General features: G+C 46.6%; 1 protein-coding gene across 3 annotated transcripts in view; it reads left to right on the top strand.

Moving 5' to 3' along the window:
* SLC4A4 (solute carrier family 4 member 4) overlaps positions 1–23,424 on the top strand; it is a 163,053-nt gene that overhangs the window by 58,746 nt on the left and 80,883 nt on the right. For all 3 annotated transcript variants that reach the window (XM_059826954.1, XM_059826955.1, XM_059826956.1), the window contains exons 3-5: positions 10,068–10,203; positions 16,490–16,650; positions 19,317–19,496. In XM_059826954.1, the coding sequence (XP_059682937.1) occupies positions 10,068–10,203; positions 16,490–16,650; positions 19,317–19,496 (477 nt within the window). The remainder of the gene's footprint in view (positions 1–10,067; positions 10,204–16,489; positions 16,651–19,316; positions 19,497–23,424) is intronic.

The raw sequence follows: 23,424 nt of genomic DNA, 5'->3' as shown, positions 1-23,424 counted from the left end.
CGGCAGTGAAAAGAAGGTCGCGTTATGGGTGTTGAAGAAGTATTTGTCAGCCTTGAAAATGAGATGCATCTTGATAGGGCCTCTCTTGTTGGTCGTTCTGTCAGGTTTGCGGTACTCAGCTTTGGTCTGTGACCCCTGGCACTTCGTCCAGCTGCTTATCATAGAATCATTTAGGTTGGAAAAGACCTTTAAGATCAGCAAGTCCAACACTTGATGTTAACCTAACCCTGCCAAGTCCACCACTAAACCCTGTCCCTGAGCGCCTCATCCACACGTCTTTTAAATACCTCCAGGGACGGTGACTCCACCACCTCCCTGGGCAGCCCCTTCCAGTGTCTGACAACCCTTTAGGTGAAGAAATTTTTCCTAATACCCAATCGAAACCTCCCCTGGCGCAACTTGCGGCCATTTCCTCTTGTCCTACACCTGTGCCAAGTGAAACCACTCGGATGGGACCCATCCGTCGATACCCATTTCGTGCATAATGGTCCTGTGTGCGAGGAAATGGAAAAATCGGACCTAATTTATTTAGCTCGCTCTCCTTCTTCTCCCCCAGCAGCAGTTTGTGGGTTTGAACTGCGTGGCTGATGGGAGCCTGTGGCATCTCTCTCCTACGTGGTGTTTGAAGCAAGGCAGGTGATGGTGAAGAAATAATGACCTGCAGAGCCTTCTCAGTGCGTGTATTTTGCTCTTGTACACCAGCTGGTCTCCTGCAACAATTGTAAGGAATAATAATGCGCTTTTCTCTCCGTGCCTGAAGTGGACGAGGTATTTGGCGACATTTAAAACAGAGGGGGCAGAATGAAAAGAGTTGAAAGCAAAAAGTGTTGAATGCCAGAGACATTTAGTACTCCTTGAAATACTGCCTGGCAACAGAGATGGGCTCCATTTCAGCCGGAGAGACTGGCTGAGAAGCGCGTGGGGCAGCGGGCTCGGCACGCACTGAAGCTGCAGGAATAAAAAAATGAAAATCCTTGCACGCGTGTGCTCGGCTTGCTTCCTCTGCGGGTGGGTCCTCTTCTGTCGAGCCCTCACTGAAGAAGACTTCTAGAAGTGCTGAAATGGTCAGAGCTGATGTGGAGATTGATTGAACGGGACAAATAGACAATGATGAAACCCTGCTTGTGAGAAGAGCTTAATAGGCATAAAATTGCCTATTGCAGCCGGAGGGCTGGTTTTAAAGCGCAGAGAGGGAAGGGAAGTTTCTTCTTGTCACTGCATGGAAGCTTAAATTCAGAAAAAGAGCCCAGAGTTGTTATAGCTGTGTCCTTAAAAATGTCACTGTACTCTCACCATTACCTAAAAAGGGGACACAGGTAAATGATCAGTGGCAAACTGAATTAATAGTTTGGCAGGAGGGCTTGTAGCTGATGCAAGGAGATGACAGTACTTCTTCAGGGACTGCATCACATGGAAACAGCTTTAGAATTGTCTTTGAGGGAGCCGCGTTACAGTGTTGGAAAAGAAAATGGTATCTTTTTTTGCTCACCGGAGGAACAGGAATTTTCTCTTGTGCTAGCTGATGTTGAGCAGCGATTGCTGTTGACTGTGGTGGTACGGGGGGAGTTGGTCATGATCACTGCTGTGATTAAGGTGTTTAAGACGCTAGAATAGGACCCCAGCAGTATTCCAGAGAGGTAAACGACACCCATCTTTGCAAGAGACTGTGAAAGCCGTACTGCTTTAAAAAGGAAAACAGAAAAGCCAAAGTAAAAGAAAGACGCTGAGGATTAGGGAGCAATTCTTGAACTCCGTTATATATGGCAGCCACCGTGCTGCTAAATGGTTTAACTGGAGACTTGACTGTTATTCAAGTCCGAGGGAGATGTGATGCCAGACAGCATCCCGTATCTGTGTGACAGTGGGAAATGTTGCAAAGCTCAGAAAAAAGCCCGGCTTTCTCTAAATGCTGCTTTTTCTTTATTAAAGTCTTTTTGGCAACTGCTCAGTACTAGCTCCTTAAAAATGTGCTGCTGTAGCAGTTTCCTACAACTTGAAGTAAGATGACCAACCTCCAGGACTAGTCAAAAAATACCGTTGTTATCCGTATTTTGTAATGAATTACTTGTTACATAGTTTATATCGTGCCAGGGCTTATAAACAGTATGGTTTGTTACAGGGCACAGGCTACGGTACAGAAGCATGGGCTAGTTGTTGAGTAAAAATAAGTGTCAGAGGCATCACTGCCTTTGAGGTAATTAGAAATGGCACTCGGTGAATCTAGAAAATTTAAAAAAAATGATAGAGAAAGAGAAATTTTCTGTTTTTCTAACAGTTTGGAAGCTAGTCACTGCTGATTAGCATCTAGCTACAGCATACCCACAGAGAATTGCGTGGTCCACGTACGCCCCATTCCACACCCTTGAAGTCAGTGGAACCTCGCATCGATTTGAGCAGGCAGAGAGTCGCGTTGTTAATATATTAAATATTCAGTCTGGCTCAACTTGCTAATCGTGTATCTGTGGGAGGCTATCAATAATGCATTTCATTTGGAATATGCAGCTGCCTCTGTTCCTGACGTGTTATATAGATATTATTGTTACTGTCTGCGGCTGGAAAAACAAGACAATTTTTGAAGATGGTTACTGACAGTCTCTCTTGAGTGGAATAACGTTGGGAAAAGTTCATAATCAGATGTGAGGTTTAGCTGCAGTGGTCTCTCTGTCATAACTGTGCAGTGGAAATAGCAGTCTTTCTTCTTTCATAGGCAGTGCCTTTTATGTTAAGGCTGACCGACTTTTTCCTTAGATGATGCCGGTTTTGTTTAAAACGTTGCCAGACCGATTGTCCGCATTGCACACCTTGTCCCCGTGAGCTGTCTGCTATAGATGAGTTGATCTGAGACGTTTTTGGAAGAAGGGTCTTTTTTCTGCCCCTCTGTCTCCAGGGAACGTTTGAATAAAATACCTGAAGACGAAATTTTTGTACGTGATCTCAAGAGCACCGAAGACCAAGGGAGCCGAGAATGCTCAGCAAATCGTTATGTAAAAGCTGCCATTCTTCTGGCACTTGAGAGAATATGTTATTAGTAAGCATTTGTCTAATACTGAAGATTTTTTGCAGATCAAAGACTTAATATGTGCCACATGCTGCAGAGGAGCTTACAGTTGAACATGTACAATCATGCAGTACAATAGTCCAGCAAAAAATGGATTATTCAAGAGGCAGTCAGTGCTATTCATTAGGTGCTGGAAGGGGTCGCAGTCAAGGGATGGGGGATATTTGCTTCAAGATGGATCAAGCAGCTTGAGTAGCAGTCTCTGCTTTCACACCCCGTAGTCGTGAAAGAAACGGCCCAGGATGGGATCTGGGTGGCGTGGGGAGTGTTCCCTGCGGGCTGCCAAGTTCAGCCTGTGGACAAGTCTCATCTGCCTTACAACCAGCCGGCACCGAGCGCAGGGTCAAAAGGTAATCGTTTTTCTCGATAAGAAAAGAAACAAAATAAGAAAAAAAAAAAAGAAATTCTCGTGCTTGCTTAGAGCAATTAGCTGAGAGCTGATCATCCAGAGCTGGGTTCTGCGAGACCCTGGGAACGGCCCGATGCGCGGTCACTGAGCAACGTTTTCAGGTGCAAGCCTTCCTGTGAAGCAGATGTCACGTGTGAATCGTCGTGCAGTTGACTTCTTCAGTGGTGCTCAGGGACGCTCTCACTTGGTAGAGCACTTGGGGAACAGGAAATCAGTTCTCACCTGGGGTGTTCTGCAGAAATTGGTATTGCCTAATTTGACCGTTACCTCTTCTGTAATGGGAATAACAGTTCTTACCCGTAAAGGTGCAACAATAGCAGAGAGAGTCTATGCGCCGTGCTCTAACGGGAGCAGTGCTCCAGAAATGCTGAACAGTGTTGCTAGTAAACTGAGAGAGCGTCTTTTGCCTTACCTGTGGCTGTGGCTCAGTGCGTCAGACACCGTACATGAACCGGTGAAGATGTCCAAGACGATGGTTTTTAGCGACTCCTGGTTTTAGGTGTGACTCCATTGGGATTACTCTTTCAAGGAAGCTGGTAAAACTGTGAGCCAGAAAAGCATTCCCTGCTTGCTTTTAGGTGGTGCTCTCAAGTGTCACCTCACATTCCCACCGTCAACTCTTCCCATGGTCTTGATTCAGCAGCTTTTTGCCAAACTGAGTAACTGAACTATCTCTTGCCTATGTTAATGAAGCCGGGTAGATGCAGAGCAAGGACCTCCCTGCAAAATCAAGATAGCAAGAATTCTGGTCTTATCTGCGATGCGTAATCAGCACTGGTCCAGGTTACTGCTGCTTCTGATGACATCCCGGTTGTGAAAGGGGATCAAGGGGAGATAGTAAGTGTCCACAGTCTGCCCTGCAGCTGGAAGTTGTACGAAGGGAGAATCAAAATTAAAGTGAGTTGCAAATTATTTTTTTTTTTCTAGTCTCCTGTCCTTAGGAGCAGTTTTGCACTGCCTGTAGTCTGCAGAGCTCTGTTCTTGTGTTTCAGTGTTCGTGATCTGCAAGGCATGAAGCCTCGCTAGAGAAGGGGTTGTTGCTCTCAGGGGGATTAGAACAGTAAAACTGCCTGGTTTGCTGCTCTCATAGCTAGTGCCGACTGCAGCGTGGGGTTGTGTCATCAGTTCTCCTCCGCAGAAACTTACCTCCGGATAGTGCCTTGAATTGCATCTAAAAATGCTCAGACACTGGGGCTTGTCTGTGCAAGAACGGTCAGGAACGTGAATGGCAGTTGATGGAAGGCATAAATCATAAGGGAAACGATTAAACTGCATAAGGTCTCGTATCGACACTAGCACGCAATTAAAATTCTTTTGAGTAACAGTTTAATTTTGGAAGTGAAGTCAGCTAAGCGAGAAAGAAAAGGACTTTAAATCTGATACAAGTGTCTGCATAGGTGTTCACTTCAGTAGCTCGCACTGCCTTCGGATGGATTCAAACAGAATTTTGGCTGAGGGCGGGCGACCCCAGAAATTAACAGGAGTGCAATCATGTCGTATTTTAACAAGCGTATTTGGAAGGCGCGTTTGACAAATAGCCTTCCTTGATAATGTTACCACAGGCTTTGAGGAAGGATTTACACCAGGTCTCTCAGGGATTTTTGTAGCTGCCGATGTGCTTCGAAGTAACGGAGAACTTCACGTTAGATGGTCTCTTTGGCCTCGAATGGAGGAAGCAGTTGACTGAGGTGCGGGTCCCAAGGGTATTTAGAAGCGTCACTGGTAACAGCAAGCTGAGAAAACAGGAGGAAAACCGCGTTGGTCGGTTGGAGAAGAGGCTGTTTTACTTGCACATCAACACAAATGAGCCCCCCCTCCCCAGGCAGCACCGTACACCCGGAGAGCCGGGCTACAACCGTCTTCCACCCACCACAAGCGGGGCACTTGTAACTTGGCGGTGAAGCAGGAGGTGACTTTAGGATACTCGCCGACACCACGAAGCCCCCCGGCATTTCCGTGCGCGGCAGGGAGCACCGCGGGCACGGCGCCTGCTCTGCCATCGTGCCGGGCAGCGAGGGAGGGCTCCGCACCAGAGCCAGCGGTCGCAGGAGTGGGGCTGACGTCGGGCCGGGAAGTTCAGCTGGGGCTGATGGGAGGTTGTCGTGCTAGGATGTGTCTCTCTCTATTTCTGAGCTCCCTGAGATTTCTCTCTGTTGATGGAGATTGATTTTGCCTTTGGGAACCCGAGGGTATAAATTGTACTTGTAATTGGCCTGAACTGAACTAGGAGAAACTGCTGATGTGTTCGTTCTCTTCTGCAAGTGATGTGTTTTGTAAGCTGCCTCATGGACCGCTTGTGACCGAACGCAAGAACAGGAAGGGGAAAAGGGGGAGGTAAGAGGTGTTGCTTTCGGATGGCAATACCTCTGTTTAAATGTTGCATTGGAGCATTTTACCATCTGCGATTAATACCTTAATTCCTCTCCCATTCAGGGGAAAAATATAATCCTAGCCATCTAAATCTGTGCATTAGCATTTGCTCTGCTACATATGCCTGTTGATCATCAGGTTGTTCCTTGAATGAGGTAGGAAGGCAAATAATATTAAAAAGACTTAGCGGCAGCGGCAGCTGATCCTGTCGTTGATGGTGCTGGTTGCAGCAGCTCCTAAACTGGACGGATTAGGTAGAAGCGAAGGTGATGGTCAAGGCTGGGGCAGGCTGGCGGGGTTGGTGCTCAAAGGTCGGGCAGGGGGAGGTCTGCAGAGTTCACCCCCCGGGTTAATTGCTCTCCAGTTCTTAAGCCTGATACTCAGCTGTCCGCCCCGCGCTGAGCACACGGTGTTCGCTCCGGAGATTAAGATGAAAATATGTTCTCCTGGCTAAAGAGAGCACATAAACAACCCATAAAAGGCCCATTAACCTACAAAATCGCCGTAAAGAACATGTGGTAAAGCAAGCCATAGGAGACCTGTGACCCAGCAAATTCCTTAATTGGATTTTGAACCTTATCATCTGTGCTAAACGCAGCTAATAGGAAATTAGCAAAAACAAAAGAAAGAAGAAAAGAAAGAAGGGGTGACGTACGATGCGTGTCCAGGTTTGGTGGGAGCATTTCTGTAATTCCTCTCACGATGCAGTTCAGTGCGCAAAATGTTGTGGGTGGTTGTGGAGTTACCGTGTTATGGGATCGGGTATCAGGGTAACACTTGCATGTAATAAAACCACTTCAAAATGACTGAAGAGAGGTAATTTTCCCATCGGCTGCAACCGATGCCTTCAGCAGCTCTAGAAGCTCTGCGGTCACATCTCTTACAGGCTGTTCCATGCACCGACCGCTTGCTGTGCTCCGTGTTGCTTTTTGAAGCGACGGGATGTAAATTTATTTTATCGCTTTTCGAGCTGTGATATTTAAATTCTGTTCAGAATATAAAAAGTATATTGAGAGTCGTTAGTGCAGATTGAGAGGGAAGACGATGGAACACGCGTGTTACGGGTACTCTGCCAGCAGGTCTTGCTCTTCATCTGGAGGATGACAGCAGAGTTCAGACGCCATCAGCCACGGGCTGTAGTCATCCAGCTTAAATTCCCCAGGCCCTTTCCACCGCTGTGAAACCACTGAACGGTTAGAGAGCATCAGCTGCTTGGTGGTGGTGTTCCTCAGCTGCATTCAAACCAGTTACGGCAAGATGAGAAAGTAGATCATGGAAGTCTGCGGGCTCATGCACTAAGCTATTCTGTGTTCTTTTGGCCAGGCATCATCCTTTAATTCTCTGTATTTAAAGGCCTTAGCTGAATCTTCGGCCTCTATTTGAATAGGTGTTTTTTCCTGCGTACACCTAGTGAGAGGTCTCTGCCCTGAAGCACGTGCGAGAGATTGAACCCTGCCTCCTGATGCTCGGGTGCGTTGGTTTCGGCAGAAGTGTCTGGCACCGGTGGTTGATTGGGGCTGACTGTATAAAGATGAGCTCGAGTGTTATGCCTAATTGCGTTTTCAGAATAGGGTGATGTTAATTATTTATACTAATGTTTGTTTTAGATGTGTTTTAGATGCAGATTTTGAGTCCAAATTGCTTTTATAATTGCAAGGACAATTTTCATGCGTAAGGTTACGTGCTTGCAGATACATTTTGGAACTGTTCTGCAAAGTGCATCTGTTACATCCAAGTCAAATAATCAAATACTCATTACGCACCTCACAGATTCTGAGAAATACATCTGAGAAAAAGGAGACATTCTGTAGGAACTAGTGGTTAGATAAGAGTGCTAATTACCCAGAGGGTTCATGTGTATTTTTCTATAACTGAATGTCTGTAAATTCAGCTTAGCAATATTTTTCTCTCCTGTTAGGAGTATATCAGAGGAAAGCTTTTGTTTTTGTGGGAAGTGATGGATTTTCTCAAAGGAAGCACTGATGGGAAGTGCAAAAGCCTCTGTGTAGCCAGACTGGGAATGTTACTGAACGATGGGCACCATCTGGCTGACCTGACGTAGCGGCAGAGGCACAGACCGCTTGGTCTGGGGTGGAAGGCTGCTGTCACACATGTTCTGAGACAGTTGTGGTTAAGGTAACTGTGGTGATGAAACGGTACCCCTGAGACGGTGCGCTTGGGAAAGGAGTGGTGGTAACGCAGTCACCGGGATGTCTATGCAGTTCATCATTTGTGTTGGGCATTGGCAAGGGCTGTGCTAGACAGTGCTACGGAGAAAAGCAGTAGGGGCCACATCTCAGGGAGGTGAAAATGGTGGGGGATCCTAGATGGGGATTTCTGGAAACAGGTATGGACCGGCCGCCGTTTGTGGTGCCTCGGTGGGTTGCATCTGTGCAGACGGGATGGTTGTGTTGGAGAACAGAGGTTGATACACCTAGCTGGCAGGTGGAGAGGCTGGACTGTTAGGCTCCGTACTGAGGAGTGGTCAGGGCTTTTATAGGTTTTCGCAATGGCATTGTGTTTCTGTGATGAAAGGCAACGCTGCGGAGGACTTCGTGACAGGAGAAAGGAGGAGCGTGTAAATGTCCCTGCTCCCATTTAAGTGAGAGAAGGCAATCACTTCCAGCCCATTTAGCAGGACATGCAGTACTCTGAAGACCTCGTCAGAGGTTGCCTTCTCCGGTGCTGCCTTGGGATGTTAAAGAAGGGACACGTGGCTCCTCTATGAACATTTAAAGCCAAAAGACTGGTGGGTGCCAGGGTACCCTCGATACTTTCCCGGCCCGAGTGCCGCAGGGGTTTCCGGATACGTGGCTCTCCGGGTTGTTATCCCTCCCGCCTGAGTTGCGGGGCGATGCACTTGGATGCCCGGGGAACTGCAAGGGCGTTTATGACTGCAAATATACTTTCAATAGAAAAGAAATCTGTTTTCTATTATGAAAGCATCATCACGCTAACTGATGAAGAAATGAATTTGCATCAAACTTTGACGAGTCGTTTAAGCAGAAAGCTATTAAAGTTTTTTTTAAAAAAAACAAAAGGGGGGGAGGAAAGGGCATGTTTCTTACTGGTTCCTTTTTTCATGTTACAAACTGAGACTTTGTTTACCCTGGAAAAATCAATGGTGATTGGACACCTGGTGTAATTAATTATTTTGCAACAGACAGACAGCTGATCTTTTCAAAAGAAAGGAGTTTTTAGCAGAACTGTTCAAAGTTCATAGGCTGCTGTTTAACTCTAATGCTAATAAACATTCAGCAGAAAGGATGTCTGTCTTAAAATTTCACATGATCACACCGTTGTTTTAAGGCGATACAATCAGAAAAAACCTGTAGACCCCAAGAGGTCCTCCAGCAAGGTGACTCTTGTGGCATGAGCTCCCGTTGCCTTTGGGAGATGCCCTTTGGTCTTGGGATGTGGACAGTGATGTTCCTGGGTTTTAATTTTGAATCATGTGTGTTTTTTAACCAGGAAGGGGTTTCTGCTAATTTTTCTTGCGCTAATAACGCAAACGAACTTTGCTCGCGCTACCAAAAGAGCATGTGTTGAACATAGTTTCTTTTGCCTAAATGGGCCGTCTTTTCCCAGTGGGAACAGTTGTTTTTTTTCAGTGCATTGGTGCTTGACTAAATGCGTTGGGTCGCATTCTTCATGTATAGACGAGACAACCTTTCTGTTAAATATTCCTGTGTTTTCCAGCAGTAGGTCTGGGGAGGTTCCAACCTGCCTTGCAGGCCAATGGGGGCCTGAGCCTTCTTGGCTGGGAGGGGAAGGCCAGCTATGGGATGCTGTCACAGCAAGCCCCAAAACAGTTTGGCTGAAACTGGTTTTACGTCATATAAAAAAGGGGGCGAAGGATCTCAGCTGATCAGAGTACGAAAGGTCCTTGGGCACGCACCATAGAGCGTATTGGTTTTGAGCTTGATAGCACTTTTTTTACAAGGGCTGCAAATTGCTGTAAGATAGTTAAGAACTGTAGGAAGAGGCAAGTTTTCCTGAACTTTACTCCCAGCTTGAACTTTTAAGAAGTTAAGTGAGAGGCAAGGAAGGGGAGAGAGGGAGCCAGACGTACCCTCGCTCACGCCCCTCCGTCCGCAGCGACTAGGATGTCAAATGGAAAAGACAGCCTGGAGAAACAGCTGAATGGCTTTGGGGAGAAGGGGAAGGAGAGGAGCCGCACATCCCTGGTCATCTCTCAGGCCGTTAACCGCAGTATTTTCACCTCTGCAGTCTCCCCCGCTGCCGAACGCATCCGCTTCATCCTCGGAGAGGAAGATGACAGCCCGGCGCCCCCGCAGCTCTTCACGGAGCTGGATGAACTTCTGGCTGTCGACGGACAAGAGATGGAATGGAAGGAGACTGCAAGGTGGGTTGGTTTTCCTTTACCCCGAAAGGGAAAGGCAGCTGCACAGGACCCCCATGGGAAATTCCTTTTTAACATTCAATTGGGGTAATGCCTATGCTACAGGTTCACTTGGGGAATCCACAGAAAGGAGCCTGTATAGTTCAAATTAGATTTGAGGATTTGTTTAAATGTTCCTGTAAAACAAAAACTAGAAAAAAACAGAGTGCCAGATTTATTTGAATAGCTTGCCTATGGAGAGCCAACAGACGTATGGGCTTATTGGTGCTTTGCAAAGAATGACAATGCCTTGGCCAGAGTTGTCAGAAATCGGTGCCTGAATAAAGCTTCTTCAGGTGTGTCGAAACTACTTTAATTCTGTTGCCCAAAAGTAGATTGGAGCCTGACCCCACCACGCACCACAAGTTGGGAAATTCTGGCTGTGTCCCTCTCCTAGCAAATAACTGATTAAATTAATTTTAAATAGGAAAAAAACCCTAAAGGTTTTTTCTTTTGAGGAAATTATTCAAGGTGTGTGTTATATGCTGGATTGGGTTGCCTGCTTTGAGTTTCTTGTTAGGTTCTCTGCCTGTTTCTTTGATGCTGCTATTGGTTTGGTCAAAAAACCATGCCAAAACCATAGTCAAAAAAAATATGCCAAAGAACTGGCATGTTTTTTTGATCTGGTTGACACAAGTTATGTATAGTTTATTTCTGAACACCACCGAAAGAGCCATTGGGTTGGATTCATCATCTAAAGGCTGCTGTTTAGCCTCTAGCCTTATAAAGTTTTGATTTTTTTTTTTTTTTTTTTTTTTATACAGCAAAAATATTTTTCTTGGGTTTGCCTTAAAGGCTAACCCCCTAATTGTAGTCTGGTTGCTGTGAAGGCCTGAAACTTCCCACTAGAAAGAGGTGCTCACCCAGCCGGAGAGCAGTCCGCTCTACCTTCCCCATTCCCAATCTCCCTCGCTTAACTTGGGGCTTTTCGTTTCCCTTTATTGTGGCTGGGCTAAGCTCTTTCCCCACCTTCCAGTCTTAAGGGCACCTACTGTGTTCATAGTTAGCCCATGCTGTTTGGTTACCTTAATCTTCTTTACCTGCGATTTAATGAACTGCTCCACCACCTACCCCTTTACCCCCTTATCTATCTTTATTTTTACTTCTCGGTCACTTAGAGAGCCTATTTAAAGAGTTTTCGCCTTCTACTCTTTAACTTTGTACTTGTTGGTCATCCTTTTCTCCCTTTATTGCTTTTCTTCCCTCTTACCATTAGCCAGGAACTTGAATTTTGTCATCTGTACCGCCCACCTCTGCTTTTTACAGCGAATTATGCTTTCCTCTGTCCTTGCATAGGTCTTTGGGAGGGGGTTTTAATGACATTTTGTCAAAGCTTTTTCACGATTCAGACCCTAGTGTGCTATTTCTTAGTGAGCAGACTCTTCGGCCTCTCCTTTATCGTATGAATATTGGGAAGCTCTGTTTTCCTTAAGTCCACAAATGTCAGCCGTCAGAAGATGCCGTGTGTCCTGCATGACAGATCACAAAGCACTTCTACTTCTTGTGGGACATGTGTCAGGAGCCCCCCGCTCTTACGTTCAAAGGACCTTACAGCGGGATCTGCCTGCTCTCTTCGTGCTGTCGGGTGGCTGTAGAGAAAAAGGGAGGTTTTCTTCTTCTCTGGCAAATGATTTCTGGTTTTATGGGTTTTCAGACGTCTTTGGTAGAAGTGCTAGATGGAGCTGTATGTATGATTCTCTCTCTTTAAAGACACATGGGTACATTATATGCTTTAAGCACCCTGTTGAGGCACCGCGTAATTCCTAAACTTGGCCCACCCTCCTGAGTCGCATGCTATTTTGTTGATAGTGATCTTGCATAATGTATGATTGTGCAGGATTTTTCAGTATCTTCCTGAAATGACTTGATCTTGCACAACAGAACCTCATGTAAGCTACGGGGCGGCTCCTACTGCAGGACACGCCAGCTAGAGCTGGCTAGCTCTGTGCCTCAGCGGGCAGAGGAGCTGCCAGCTATGCAGCTCGCTGCAGCCTGTGGTCTAAGGCTTGAAAGAGGGTGGAAGCTGTCAGCAAAGAGTGTTTGTATTAAAAGGGTTTAGCAAATGATACCATCCCTTCCAGAGCTGTTCTGGTCAATAGAAAAATAAGTGGTACATGACACGGAAAATTTCTAGCAAGAACCTTAAAGCTACTGCTTAAAAGACGGTTCCCTAAGGGCACCTTTAGTTGCCCATCCTGGTTCTTGATTCATGTGAATGCAGCTTTCTGTGTTGCAACCCCAGCATAAACGGGCTATAGCTGTCCCCTGCATGTGGTGACCTTTCTGGCGGTAGGTAAGATCAGCCCGTGTCCAGGGATTGAGGATGGCATATTCCTTTGCGCAGTCCTGTTGCCTGTTAGCGCATCATGGTGTTGGGCTGTGGTTCGCAATAAAGGGCCATTTCGGAGAAACGTCCTTAGTGTACGCAGGGTTTCACAACAAAGCCCTCTAAATGCATTAGAAACAGAACAGTAAAAGGGAAGGTTTATTGCTGTTAAAAGGTAACCTGAAGATTTGGGTCACTGGGTGCTCCTTTTTCATTTTGTTGGCGCTCGTAATCGATTTACCTGGTGCGGATGGACAGGTTCTTGCACTAACACGTGAACGTTTGCGTTTCAGCGGTACTGACAGGATACAGAGCAAACTTGGAAAAGGAAAAGACCTGAAGCAGCTGGAGGCCACCAGTCTATTTTGAGGCTCCGTATGGTACCTTTGGGGACCAAGATGTGTCCACCATGGTGTGGGGACTGTTGTTCTACAAGGCAGGGAGGTGGTAGAAAGATCATGAGATTACAGAGAAAAGGAACGAAAGGACTTTGGGATGGTGGGTAGGTTTTTTAAATCTTCCGTTATGGTCTTTTTCTATTATATAAGCCTGTCAGGCAGTACATATCTATCCTTCACCCTTTTACACATTATAACATTAACATACCTTTTATGCAGTCCTTTTTGAAGCTCTAAAAAGAAAAAAAGATGGGTCCCGCATCTTGGTTCGCAGAGATACTAGCTGTCTTGACGGTACACGTACACTGACTATACCGTCGGCTCCCAGCCACGTGTTTGAAGTGCAGGGTGTTATTCTGGAGGCAACCGAGTGCGCCGGTGGCAGATTTTTCTCATGAGTCTGGGCCCTTTGGAGCCAACAATGCTGGTAGGTACCTGAATTCAGAAGTCCCTTGTGCCAGGAGCACCTTGCTGGAGCCATCAGCGTAGTTTCTAGGGCCCAAGAGGCATAACAGAACGTGGGTGTTTATGTCATACCTTGCTACTTCTCTCATGTGGTCACGGGAATGTTTACTAGCTATTGCAAGTGAAGTACAGCTGGCAGACAGGAAGAATGTGTAGATGTCAAGAACAGAGCAGGAGAGAGATGAGGAAGGTAATTTGATTGTTTGTTTTCTCAAATAACAGTAGAGATAATCTTTTGCCCTGAAACAGAACATTGCTGCTAGGCTGCAGACAGCATTGCTTTCAACACTTGGGAAACTCTGTTGAGAGCTGTACAATTCTATATTCATGCGATAGGAAGCACTAACCCTGCGGCTGTCTCTCTTGCCCTCTCCACTGCCCTCCACCCTGAAAGATTGGCACTTCTGTGCTCAGCAGCTGCCCATGCAACTTTCTAGTTGTGAGCGAGCTGTTACAGAATCCCAGAATCATTAAGGTTGGAAAAGACCTGTAAGGTCACCAAGTCCAACCACCAACCCAACCCCACCATGCCCACTCAACCATGTCCCGCAGTGCCACGTCCACACGTTCCTTGAACACCTCCAGGGATGGTGACTCCACCACCTCCCTGGGCAGCCTCTTCCAGTGCTTCACCGCTCTCTCAGTAAAGAAACTTTTCCTAATATCCAGCCTGAACCTCCCCTGGCGCAACTTGCGGCCATTCCCTCTTGTCCTGTCGCTTGTCACTTGGGAGAAGAGACCAACACCCCCCTCCCCACAACCCCCTTTCAGGCAGTTGTAGAGAGCGATGAGGTCTCCCCTCAGCCCCCTCTTCTCCAGACTGAACACCCCCAGCTCCCTCAGCCGCTCCTCATCAGACTTGTGCTCCAGACCCCTCACCAGCTCCGTCGCCCTTCTCTGGACACGCTCCAGCACCTCAGTGTCCTTCATGGAGTGAGGGGACCAAAACTGAACACAGGATTCGAGGTGCGGCCTCACCAGTGCCGAGTACAGGGGCACAGGTTCTGCAGAAAAAGACATAAAGAAGAAGGGATTGGTTAAACGTATGGAAAGCCACGTGGACAGCTTTGCTCAACTAAGCCCTCCCGCTGTTTCGCAGAGGAGAACGTGTGCACCAGGGCTTCAGAGGGCACTTAAGAAGCAAGTGTCTAAAGCTGCTTCAGGCTGTTGGGAAGGCACCGCGCTGTCAGTGAATTCCCGTTGAAATGGATGGGCCTGAGCGCTCCCTGGGAAAAGAGTTATTCTAGGGACTGTGCTGAATAGAGCAGGTCATAGTTCCAACAGGTTTGCAGGTTAATATTTGGGGGGTTGTATTTATTTTGTGGCTTACGGTGAGAAAAGTAAACAGAAAGCAAATATTGATAGTCATGAATAATACACTGAAAAGACAAACGCGTTGTAATTTGCAGCCTTTATGCCGTCGCAGGGTAAACTGCGTCTCAGTCACACATAATATATAGCCTTTGAATTCATGGATTTGCAGCTGCCCGAGTCCCATAGGTGTCCTAGGAAATACCTAGATTTTGTGAACTAAATGGAACCTTATTAATTTGAGATCAAATTCAGTCTTTTAGCTTGACTTAAAAATCAGCTTTAAAGTCTCAAAAAGAGATTATTGCAATTGAAAAGTGTAATTGATTAATCCTCAAGTAATACATTTTTCAGGATTAAATATAATTTCACTTGGTGTTAATAATACTCTTTTGAACCAATGTATGAGCTTCCCTACCTTTACATGTGTGGTTTTTATCCTAATAATCCCCTTATATTAGTCACTGGAATTTTCATTTCCACGTATATTAAAGTAGTAGCTCAAGACAGGATTAAAAAGCACTTTTGCTTTGCAAGTAGATGCCTTCCTCCTCCCGCACTCTGAGCTGATACCAAAGCCATCGCTGGCCGCTGCAGTCAAGGAAAAAGGCCCGTGGCGTTTCTTTTCCTTTTCCCGGCGCCGCGAAGGTGCGAGCCAGGTGAAGGCTCCTCCTGGACCCCCCGAAGGCGCGGTGCCCGCCGTCCCGGGCCGCCCAGCCGCGCAGACCAAGGGCTGCAGCGGAGCCAAGGGCAGGGTCAAGGCTGGGGCTGGCGGTGGGCTGCAGCCCGGCGCTCGGGGAGGTGAAACCTCCTGCTTGCCTGCTGTTAGGACGTGGGTTTAGGGGTGTAAAGAGTATTTTGCGCGGAACAGGATTTAACCTTTGCTCTAATCCTCGGCTAGAGATGAGCTTTCTGGTTTTTTCAGACCTGCTTTGTTAAATCATTAAACAACGGCCAGAGAGCGGAGGGAAAGAATGAGCCCCTTGATTTCTGTCTTTTCCTTTGGTGGCTCGCTTGTTCTCCTAAGAACATCTTCAGATTTGGTTGGGACATGCTCCTCTCCTCCACCCTTTGCCTCATGGCAGCCTGTGGGTATGGGGCAGTATTATTCGGTGCTGCTGACTTCTGGCAGTGGCTGAAGTTTTTTTATTGTCTGGATTTCAACACTCGAATATAAGTCACCTTATTTCCAGAAAAGCTGACTTCCCCCCATCCGCCCCATCCTTTTTGTGGAGCTGTGGTGCTCAGCCCTTCGCACTTGAGGTTAGTTAAGTGCGAACGTCGTTACCTGACTGTCTCCCCGCTGGGTCTGGCGAAGCGGCGGTCGAGGCGGAGTGGTTGGTTTGAGGCAGTGTCGGGGCAGGGACTGGGTCTGCAAACTGGGGAGGGAATGACGGGGTCTCAGCTGAGTCGCTGAAGCTGCCTATGTACTCTTGACTGGGAGCAAACATCAGGTAAAGGGTGTTAGTTTAAGTCTTGGTGAAAGCTATTAAAGATAACATGTTCTACCTCACGTTTGCGGTAGTTTACAAGCAGGCAGAGCATTATCGCCGCTTGGCTGACACATACCAATTCATTAAGCCTTTACAACTCGATCGTGGATGTGCGGCCTGAGAGAGGTGTGGGAAAATGCCTGTGCTTGAACTTGTCGGTATGCCGTGACGGTTCAGCTGCCTCGCTTCTTCCAGAGACGTGCGTCTGCAAGGAGCCAACAGCTTTAACACACTCTCCTTGCTCTGCCCTCTCGTAGGTGGATCAAGTTTGAGGAGAAGGTAGAACAAGGTGGGGAGCGATGGAGCAAACCTCACGTGGCCACCTTGTCCCTGCACAGCTTGTTTGAGTTAAGGACGTGTATAGAGAAAGGCTCGATAATGCTGGATATGGAAGCCTCTTCTCTCCCGCAGGTGGTGGGTAAGTAAAGCTGCCTTGGCTCTTGCCCTCAACTCTTCCCTACTAATTCTTCCTAAACCTGATGATGGTTCCCCTGATGGTTGTAATGAAAAAGCACTGCTTTTCCAATAAAAGAGGAAAATAAAGAAATAATCCTCCGAGGAATAACAGGGAAAACTGGAAGGTACATAGAGAAGGATAACAGATAATTGAAAGGAGTTCCTCTCAATTTGGGAAGAAGAGTAAAAGAGTCGAATCCAGTGATAATTAGTGCTTACCTTGAACTGGTTTTGGGTGATTATAACCTTGAACTGTTTTTTGGTGATTATATAGAACCATTTGGATCCTGAAGTACATATCCTAAGCTATATCCTAAGATACTGCTACACGTCTGTGAAAGGAATAACATACGCTGACTCAATTTACGTTCGCTGCCAGAAATGTAACGTGTAAAAGGCCAGCTCTCTCAGGACAGAGATACCCGGCAAGTACTGCTTTGTGCAGGACGTGGGCCCGCGTGGTCAGGCCATAGACTGCTTTTGGATGAGGTCCCAGGGTGGGCCGCCGAAGGCGGGTGAGGCTCTGTTTAGGATGGGGTGCTCCCTTCCAGCAAAGGAGAGTGAGGAGCAGCCACAGTACCAGCTGATGCTTCGCTCTGCTGAATGGGATGGCAATTTTTCTGCAGTCAAAATAACCGTGGCCTGGGATGACGCGTGGTGACATTGCTGAGAGCTATACCATGTTCCCCATGACGTGTGAGAAGACACACGAAAATAAATTTTAAAAGCGAGCCATCCGGTGGAAGTACATTTAACCAAAACACTGAGTTGAGAAGCTGTTGTGTGAAGAGGTCTAGAAGAGCAAAACGAAGTAAAACCCCTGCAAAACTCAGTGCTTGGAATGTAGTCTCAGGAAGCAGGCTCAAAATTGTCCTGGCGTGAAGTTATCGAATATCAGGTGTTGTACTAGTTTGTAAGACTCGGAATTACAAAAGCTGCTTCTGATGTTATCTGCAGAGTGTTGAGCTTAGTTTTGTAGGTGCTCGTGGTGGCATTTATCTTCCTTTATTTTTGTGGCTGTGTATCCAAATGCACAGCTTGGCAAAGTTTAAAAAAAACAACAAAAACCCCCCAAACCTCTGAAGTTTTATGCTGAAGCTGAATGTGCTTCAGAAGATAGCAGCTGATGTCAGTGGTCCAAAACTTTAACCCTCAAACTTTAGACTTCTTTTTGAAGTCACTTCAAGAAGTCACCTTCAATATCCTTCTTCAACACCCAAATTAAATCTAATTCCTGGGGGATTAAATTACAAGTCAGTGGCTGCCGTTGCTGGAACACTGTCCTGAGTGGGGTATTTTTGCTGGTCCTTAATCAGCTAGGTAGGGATGTCCAAGAACCCTGCAGACTTGGTTTCCGGAATTATTTAATCGTGATCACTTGGTCGGTGTCTAGTAGTGACACGCAGGAAAGAAAAACTCAGAGCTCTCTTTGTTGATTTGTGTTATATCGGAAGCGTGGAAGGGAAGAAATACTTGCCAAATGGAGAAGCATAAACTTGATGAAGACAGACACGTTGTTCAGAAGGAAATATTCCAAAAATGACTAACAAAAAATGCGAACAACAGAAGCTTACAGAAAAATGGCACTTTGCAAAAACAAACCTTTTGCCAAACATTTTGTGGAACCGTACCTACGTGCGTATGATCACCCTTTCCTGAGTTGGGGTGGAAGAACTGACTTTTCTCCCCAATGATTTGAAGAGGCATTGACTCTCGGGCAGCATATAGAAGATGACTTTGACTCACTGAGTTAGCAAATGTGATGCATGTTCTGCCTCCCCTTTCCCATAACTTTTATTATTAGCACAAATAAAAGTTCTGGTAGACAAATAAGAGCTGCCACTTTCCCTTGGGGGACAGCACGTTAACTGAAGTAATCAGGGGAACAACTTAATGTGAGGTTTAATGCACAACAGAGATTCTTAATACATCTGGCTACCTTTTTTTTCTTTCTCCTCTGGGATAGGGGAGCAGAAAGGAGAGAATTGATGGAAAGAGAGCAGTCTTTGCAGTGGGCTGGGAGCCTTTTTTCCTGGTGATTCAGTTAAAGGCAAAGCCACATAATACGTCTGTCCTGTGACAATCAGAGCAAGTTCTGCCTTTTGTAGTTGCCGTCATTTTACTTCGGTTCTGGGAGTGCGTGATTTACTTAGTTACTCGTCTCCAGGACTTTTTCCTGTCGTTAGATTAGGTTTTATTGGGGGCCTGTGAGGTGAACGCAGGCCTTGTTGAATCTTGATGCAAGTTATTTTTGGGAGCATACGGGAACTTGCAGTGTAGTTCTAGCTTCTTCACAAAAATACGGGGTCAGAGCAGATTCCCTTCTGAACTAAGAACCAAAATAACAGAAGGGAGTCCCGGTGCCATAGCTATGCATCAGTGGCTGACGGGTTTTGCTGGATGGAAATGCTTACGTTCCGTTTCAAAAGAAATGTCTAAAAGAGATTCCCATTAAAAAGAAAACGGTGAAATCTGGTGGTGGTTTTGAGATGGGAAGGAAAGCCTTCAAAAAGGTAGGGTGAAAATGATCCGTCTCTCTCCCCCTGCTCTCCCTTGATGCAGCTGAGTTCTGTGCTTTGTGATTAATTGTCCTCTCCTCTCCCTCACCCTTTTCTTTGCACGCGACAGAAATGATCGTTGACAATCAGATCGAGACGGGGCTTTTGAAATCAGAACTGAAGGACAAAGTCACCTACACGCTGCTCAGGAAGCACCGGCACCAGACCAAGAAATCCAACCTGCGCTCTCTGGCTGACATTGGAAAGACCGTCTCCAGTGCAAGTAGGATGTTTACCAACCCCGATAATGGTAATGCAGAGGCTAACTGGCTATAGCCTTCCCTTCTAAAGCAACCCACCAAACTTGCCCGCCGAAAACTAACTGCGTTGCCTTGACAATGCTTTTCTAACCCATGATTAGCGTAGCGAGACCCGTACTGATAACATGTCAGTGGTGGGCTCTGAAGGCTGCTTTGGCCGTGGCACATCGCTCTAACCGTATCTTCACTGGACTAGAGTGGGAGAGGAGGGGAGGTGGCAGGCAGGCAGCGGGATGCAGGAGGCACAGGGAGAGGCAGAGAGATGCTCTTGCAGCTGGCGTGTAGGAGATGATGTAGGAACAACGACAGGAAAGAGAGATTTACAAAAAAACTCCAACCGTGCCTGAACCTAACAGGCCGATCATCTGAAATGTTTGGGCAGCTTTCATGCGCGTTCGATTTCTGTAACAGATGGTGTTGATGGCACTCCTAATCAAAAACTACGTGACAGTAACATCTAGCTTGCATTTTATTGCCATACAATCACTGTCCAGTGTGGGTAAAGCGGATTTCCACCTTGCTTTATTCGTCCTAAAATTGTTTTGTGGTGTTATGTCGTGAATATGTTTCTCTCTAAAAAGGGCATCATAGATAGTGGCATGTTTATAGTGGTGTCTGTAAACACGTGTGTGCACGTGGATGCGGACAGCTATAGAGGCCTTGGCAGTGACTCTGTACTTACCCATACACTGCGATTTGCCGTCTTCTTACTAGCGGTAATCACAAAAGAGGAGTTTTAAGCCTATTGTCATGTCTTGGACTTCTGTGAACTGCCTCCTGTTGCAGTCTAGAAATTTGTCTAAAAGTTGCCATTTTAAAATACCCAGAAATGAAAGCAAGTGAAGAAATTATTTTCTTCTTGCTACATGTAAGGCCTCTTAGCTTTCTGTGTTCTGCTTCTAAAACTCACCCTAACGTTTCTCCCTAACCTATTATCGTACTTTATTAATATTCCCTACTTTTTGTCATCCTTTGCTGTTGCAACAGGTGTGGATGTGCATGTGAAGAATACTTATTGCTCTTGATGATGCATCTTGTCGTGTACGAGTGCCTTGATAATGCAGTGATTGAGTGAATAACACAAAGGCGCAATAACATGAATCAAGGGAATGTCCGGGGTGTGCAGCTTTGCGGTGACTATCCCTGCAGGAGTCCGATGGAGCAAAGAGAGGGACGGTGCTTTGGAGATCACTGAAAAGAAATTCCAGTTGTGGGGAAGGAGCTCAGCGTGGCCGAATGAGGTGGTTGGGGCATGCTGAAGATAGGGGAGCCTCTTCCAGAGCACACTGCAATGAGGGAAAGGTTCTTCTGGGCGTCGCGGAGCTTTGCTTTTGGCCTGAAAATCCCCACGAGCCTTGAGCAGACCCCTTGCTGATCGGGTGATAAACCCAGGTAGGAGCGCCCGTGGAGGGCCAGGCCCAAGAGAGGTGTTGTTCAGGAGCTCTAGCTAAACTGTTGCTCCTCAAGCCCCCCTGCTTGTTTCCCGTTAGCCTCAGGCATAACATCTGTAGGTGCCTGGGTTTTCTGCCCTTAAATCAGCCAGGCACTTCAGATCCCTGGAGGATGTCCCAGTCATGTCAGGACTGGGCGCCCAGCGAGTAACTCGTGTTTGTTTTCAGTCGGGATTAAGAAACTACGTTCTTTCCAGCATATCCTCTGGGGCTTTCCGTTGTGTCCTCCCCACTGTTTCTACGGGAGGCATCTGCTTTCTGGTAAAAGAAGGAAACGGCTGTTGCAGGTAAAATGCATAAGCATGATTTGCGGTGGTGTCTGTAGATACCGGTTACCACCTCTGTGGCTACTGGTCTTTCTGGACCTTTGAAAAGATGAACAGGTTTGCTTCGAGGAGAAGGATCCTGGATTGTAGCCGTGCTGTATGGGAGGCAAAACATAAGACAGACATATCTTCAGCACGTGTCGCTTGGGTGCTTCAGTCGCCTTGTGTGTGGTGTAGGGGATGCCCCCAATTCTCGTCTCCAGCCCCAAACCCCTTTCCCGCAGCTAGGCACTGCGACACCGAGAGCTGTGGTAACATGGAGAGAGCTTTCCAGGCTGGCCCACGGTATGCTTGTGGTTCCTCAGTCAGGCCTAACACTCTCACATTGCGTGGGACACGAGCAGGTAAACTCCTGGCTGTTGGGAGTGCCGCTGTGTTTGGGCAATGCTGTGCTTTTTTCCCCGTGTTACAGTTGAACGAGTCATCAAGCTTAGTGTTTTATTCTGAGTACCTGTCCAAGTGAGTTCCTAAGGCGTAGAAATGTAAAGAAGCCTTTAGGATTGACTGTACGTCATTGCAATGATTAGTGCCTCCTTCAGACGCACCAAGATTCTTAACTGAAGGGGTTAAAATGGGCTCTCTTTGCAGCGTACATCCACCTTCCACCTCTCTATTGCATCTATTTTTACTGCACCCTGTGCTTGTAACAGCCTCCTCTTTTTTTCGGCAGCTGGTGAATGTCGAATTCTTCCTTTCCGCAGTTAGTGTGATTCCTTGAGGAGCCATCAGAACCTCAGGGTGTTAAAGACAAAGTCAGACCTACTGAAGGGCTTTGAAGCCGAATCATGCTCAGTGTATTGTTTATCCCTTGGCTGGTAAGCCCTGTCTCTTTGCTGTATGGAGCTAGACTTTCAGGGCTGGTTAAAGAGAAAATAATAGCACGCTTGTCCTGGGAAGGATGGTGCTGACAAAGGGTGTTCGTCTACGTTCTCGCTCCAGCCCTTGCTTATTTTCCATGGCGAAAGGCATCCTTTACTCAGATCCTAGGGAACTTTGGTTTTCACTCATTCCTTCTTCTTGTTCGAAGGGGCTGTGCAGGTCCTGTCTCAGTTGGACCGATTCTCAAGAAATTCTTTCCTGGCTCTGTTTAGCCCACTGGCTGACCTTCAGCCACTCCTTTTATGTCGTTTTGCCTCTGTTTCTCACCTGGGATGTTTATGAGTTATGGGAATATATAATGCATTATGTTCCGTGACAGTTCACAAGTGCTTTGAGACTTAAGGAGAGGGAGGCTTACATACAAAGGGAAATACTTCATGAACAGCTGTTACTGTTATTTATTATTTACACTTTAATGAAAAAGTAACTCCAGAATGTATTTGATCAAGTTATACCACGTTCCCTGGAATTCAATGAGTGCCTCTCATGTGCTTCCGAAGGCAGAATTTGTCCTTTAGACAGCTAAAAATTTAATGAGGCCAACAGGAGTGCAGCTGTCGCTCAACACAGCTAATCACAATAATGAAAGTGCCGTCAGCCCCAAGCGCTCCTAAATTTCCCTGGAGTTTCTTTCCAGGTAGGTATTTCCTTTCAGCGTCTACCTTTCATTTCAGCATCAGCGAACCTTTCATCCAATATTCATGCTGCTGCCAGGTTCATGAGAGCGGCAGCCCCTCTGTGCATCGCTTACTTCTCACCTCTGCACAATAAGTTTACGGGCCGGTATATCGGGAAGCAGCTTGGCTTTCTGCTCGGCTGACGTTTACTGCCGTTGTTAAAAGGGGGAACTTCTCATCTCTAGTTTACCCATAAAACACATTGATGTAAATTCCAAACCACCCTGCTCATTCAATGGGCACGGTTATTGTGTGTTCATTACGGGTTCTTCATGAAACGCTCTCTACTGAAGCTGAACCTGAACCAGACCCTGCTGTAGGTTATGTGTAAAAATATTATGCGACTTACTGGCTCTTACTGGGTATTCACAATTGATTCACAACCTATGATTGTGATAGGTAGCTAATTGTATTAAATTACTTTCAAAACCATTTATTTAGGAAACACTTCAGCATCACGTCATTAGCATGGATTCTGCCCATGATTTTCCTTCTCTTTTTTTTCTTCAGGACAGTTAGGCTTAAAACCCAAATGAAATAATGACAGATTTCTTGAAGGGTATTTGTTAGGTCTGAAACCTGGAA

This window comes from Gavia stellata, chromosome 19, assembly GCF_030936135.1.
Source record: "Gavia stellata isolate bGavSte3 chromosome 19, bGavSte3.hap2, whole genome shotgun sequence".
Classification (NCBI taxonomy): Eukaryota; Metazoa; Chordata; class Aves; order Gaviiformes; family Gaviidae; genus Gavia; species Gavia stellata.
This window is presented reverse-complemented; position numbering and strand designations above follow the sequence as displayed.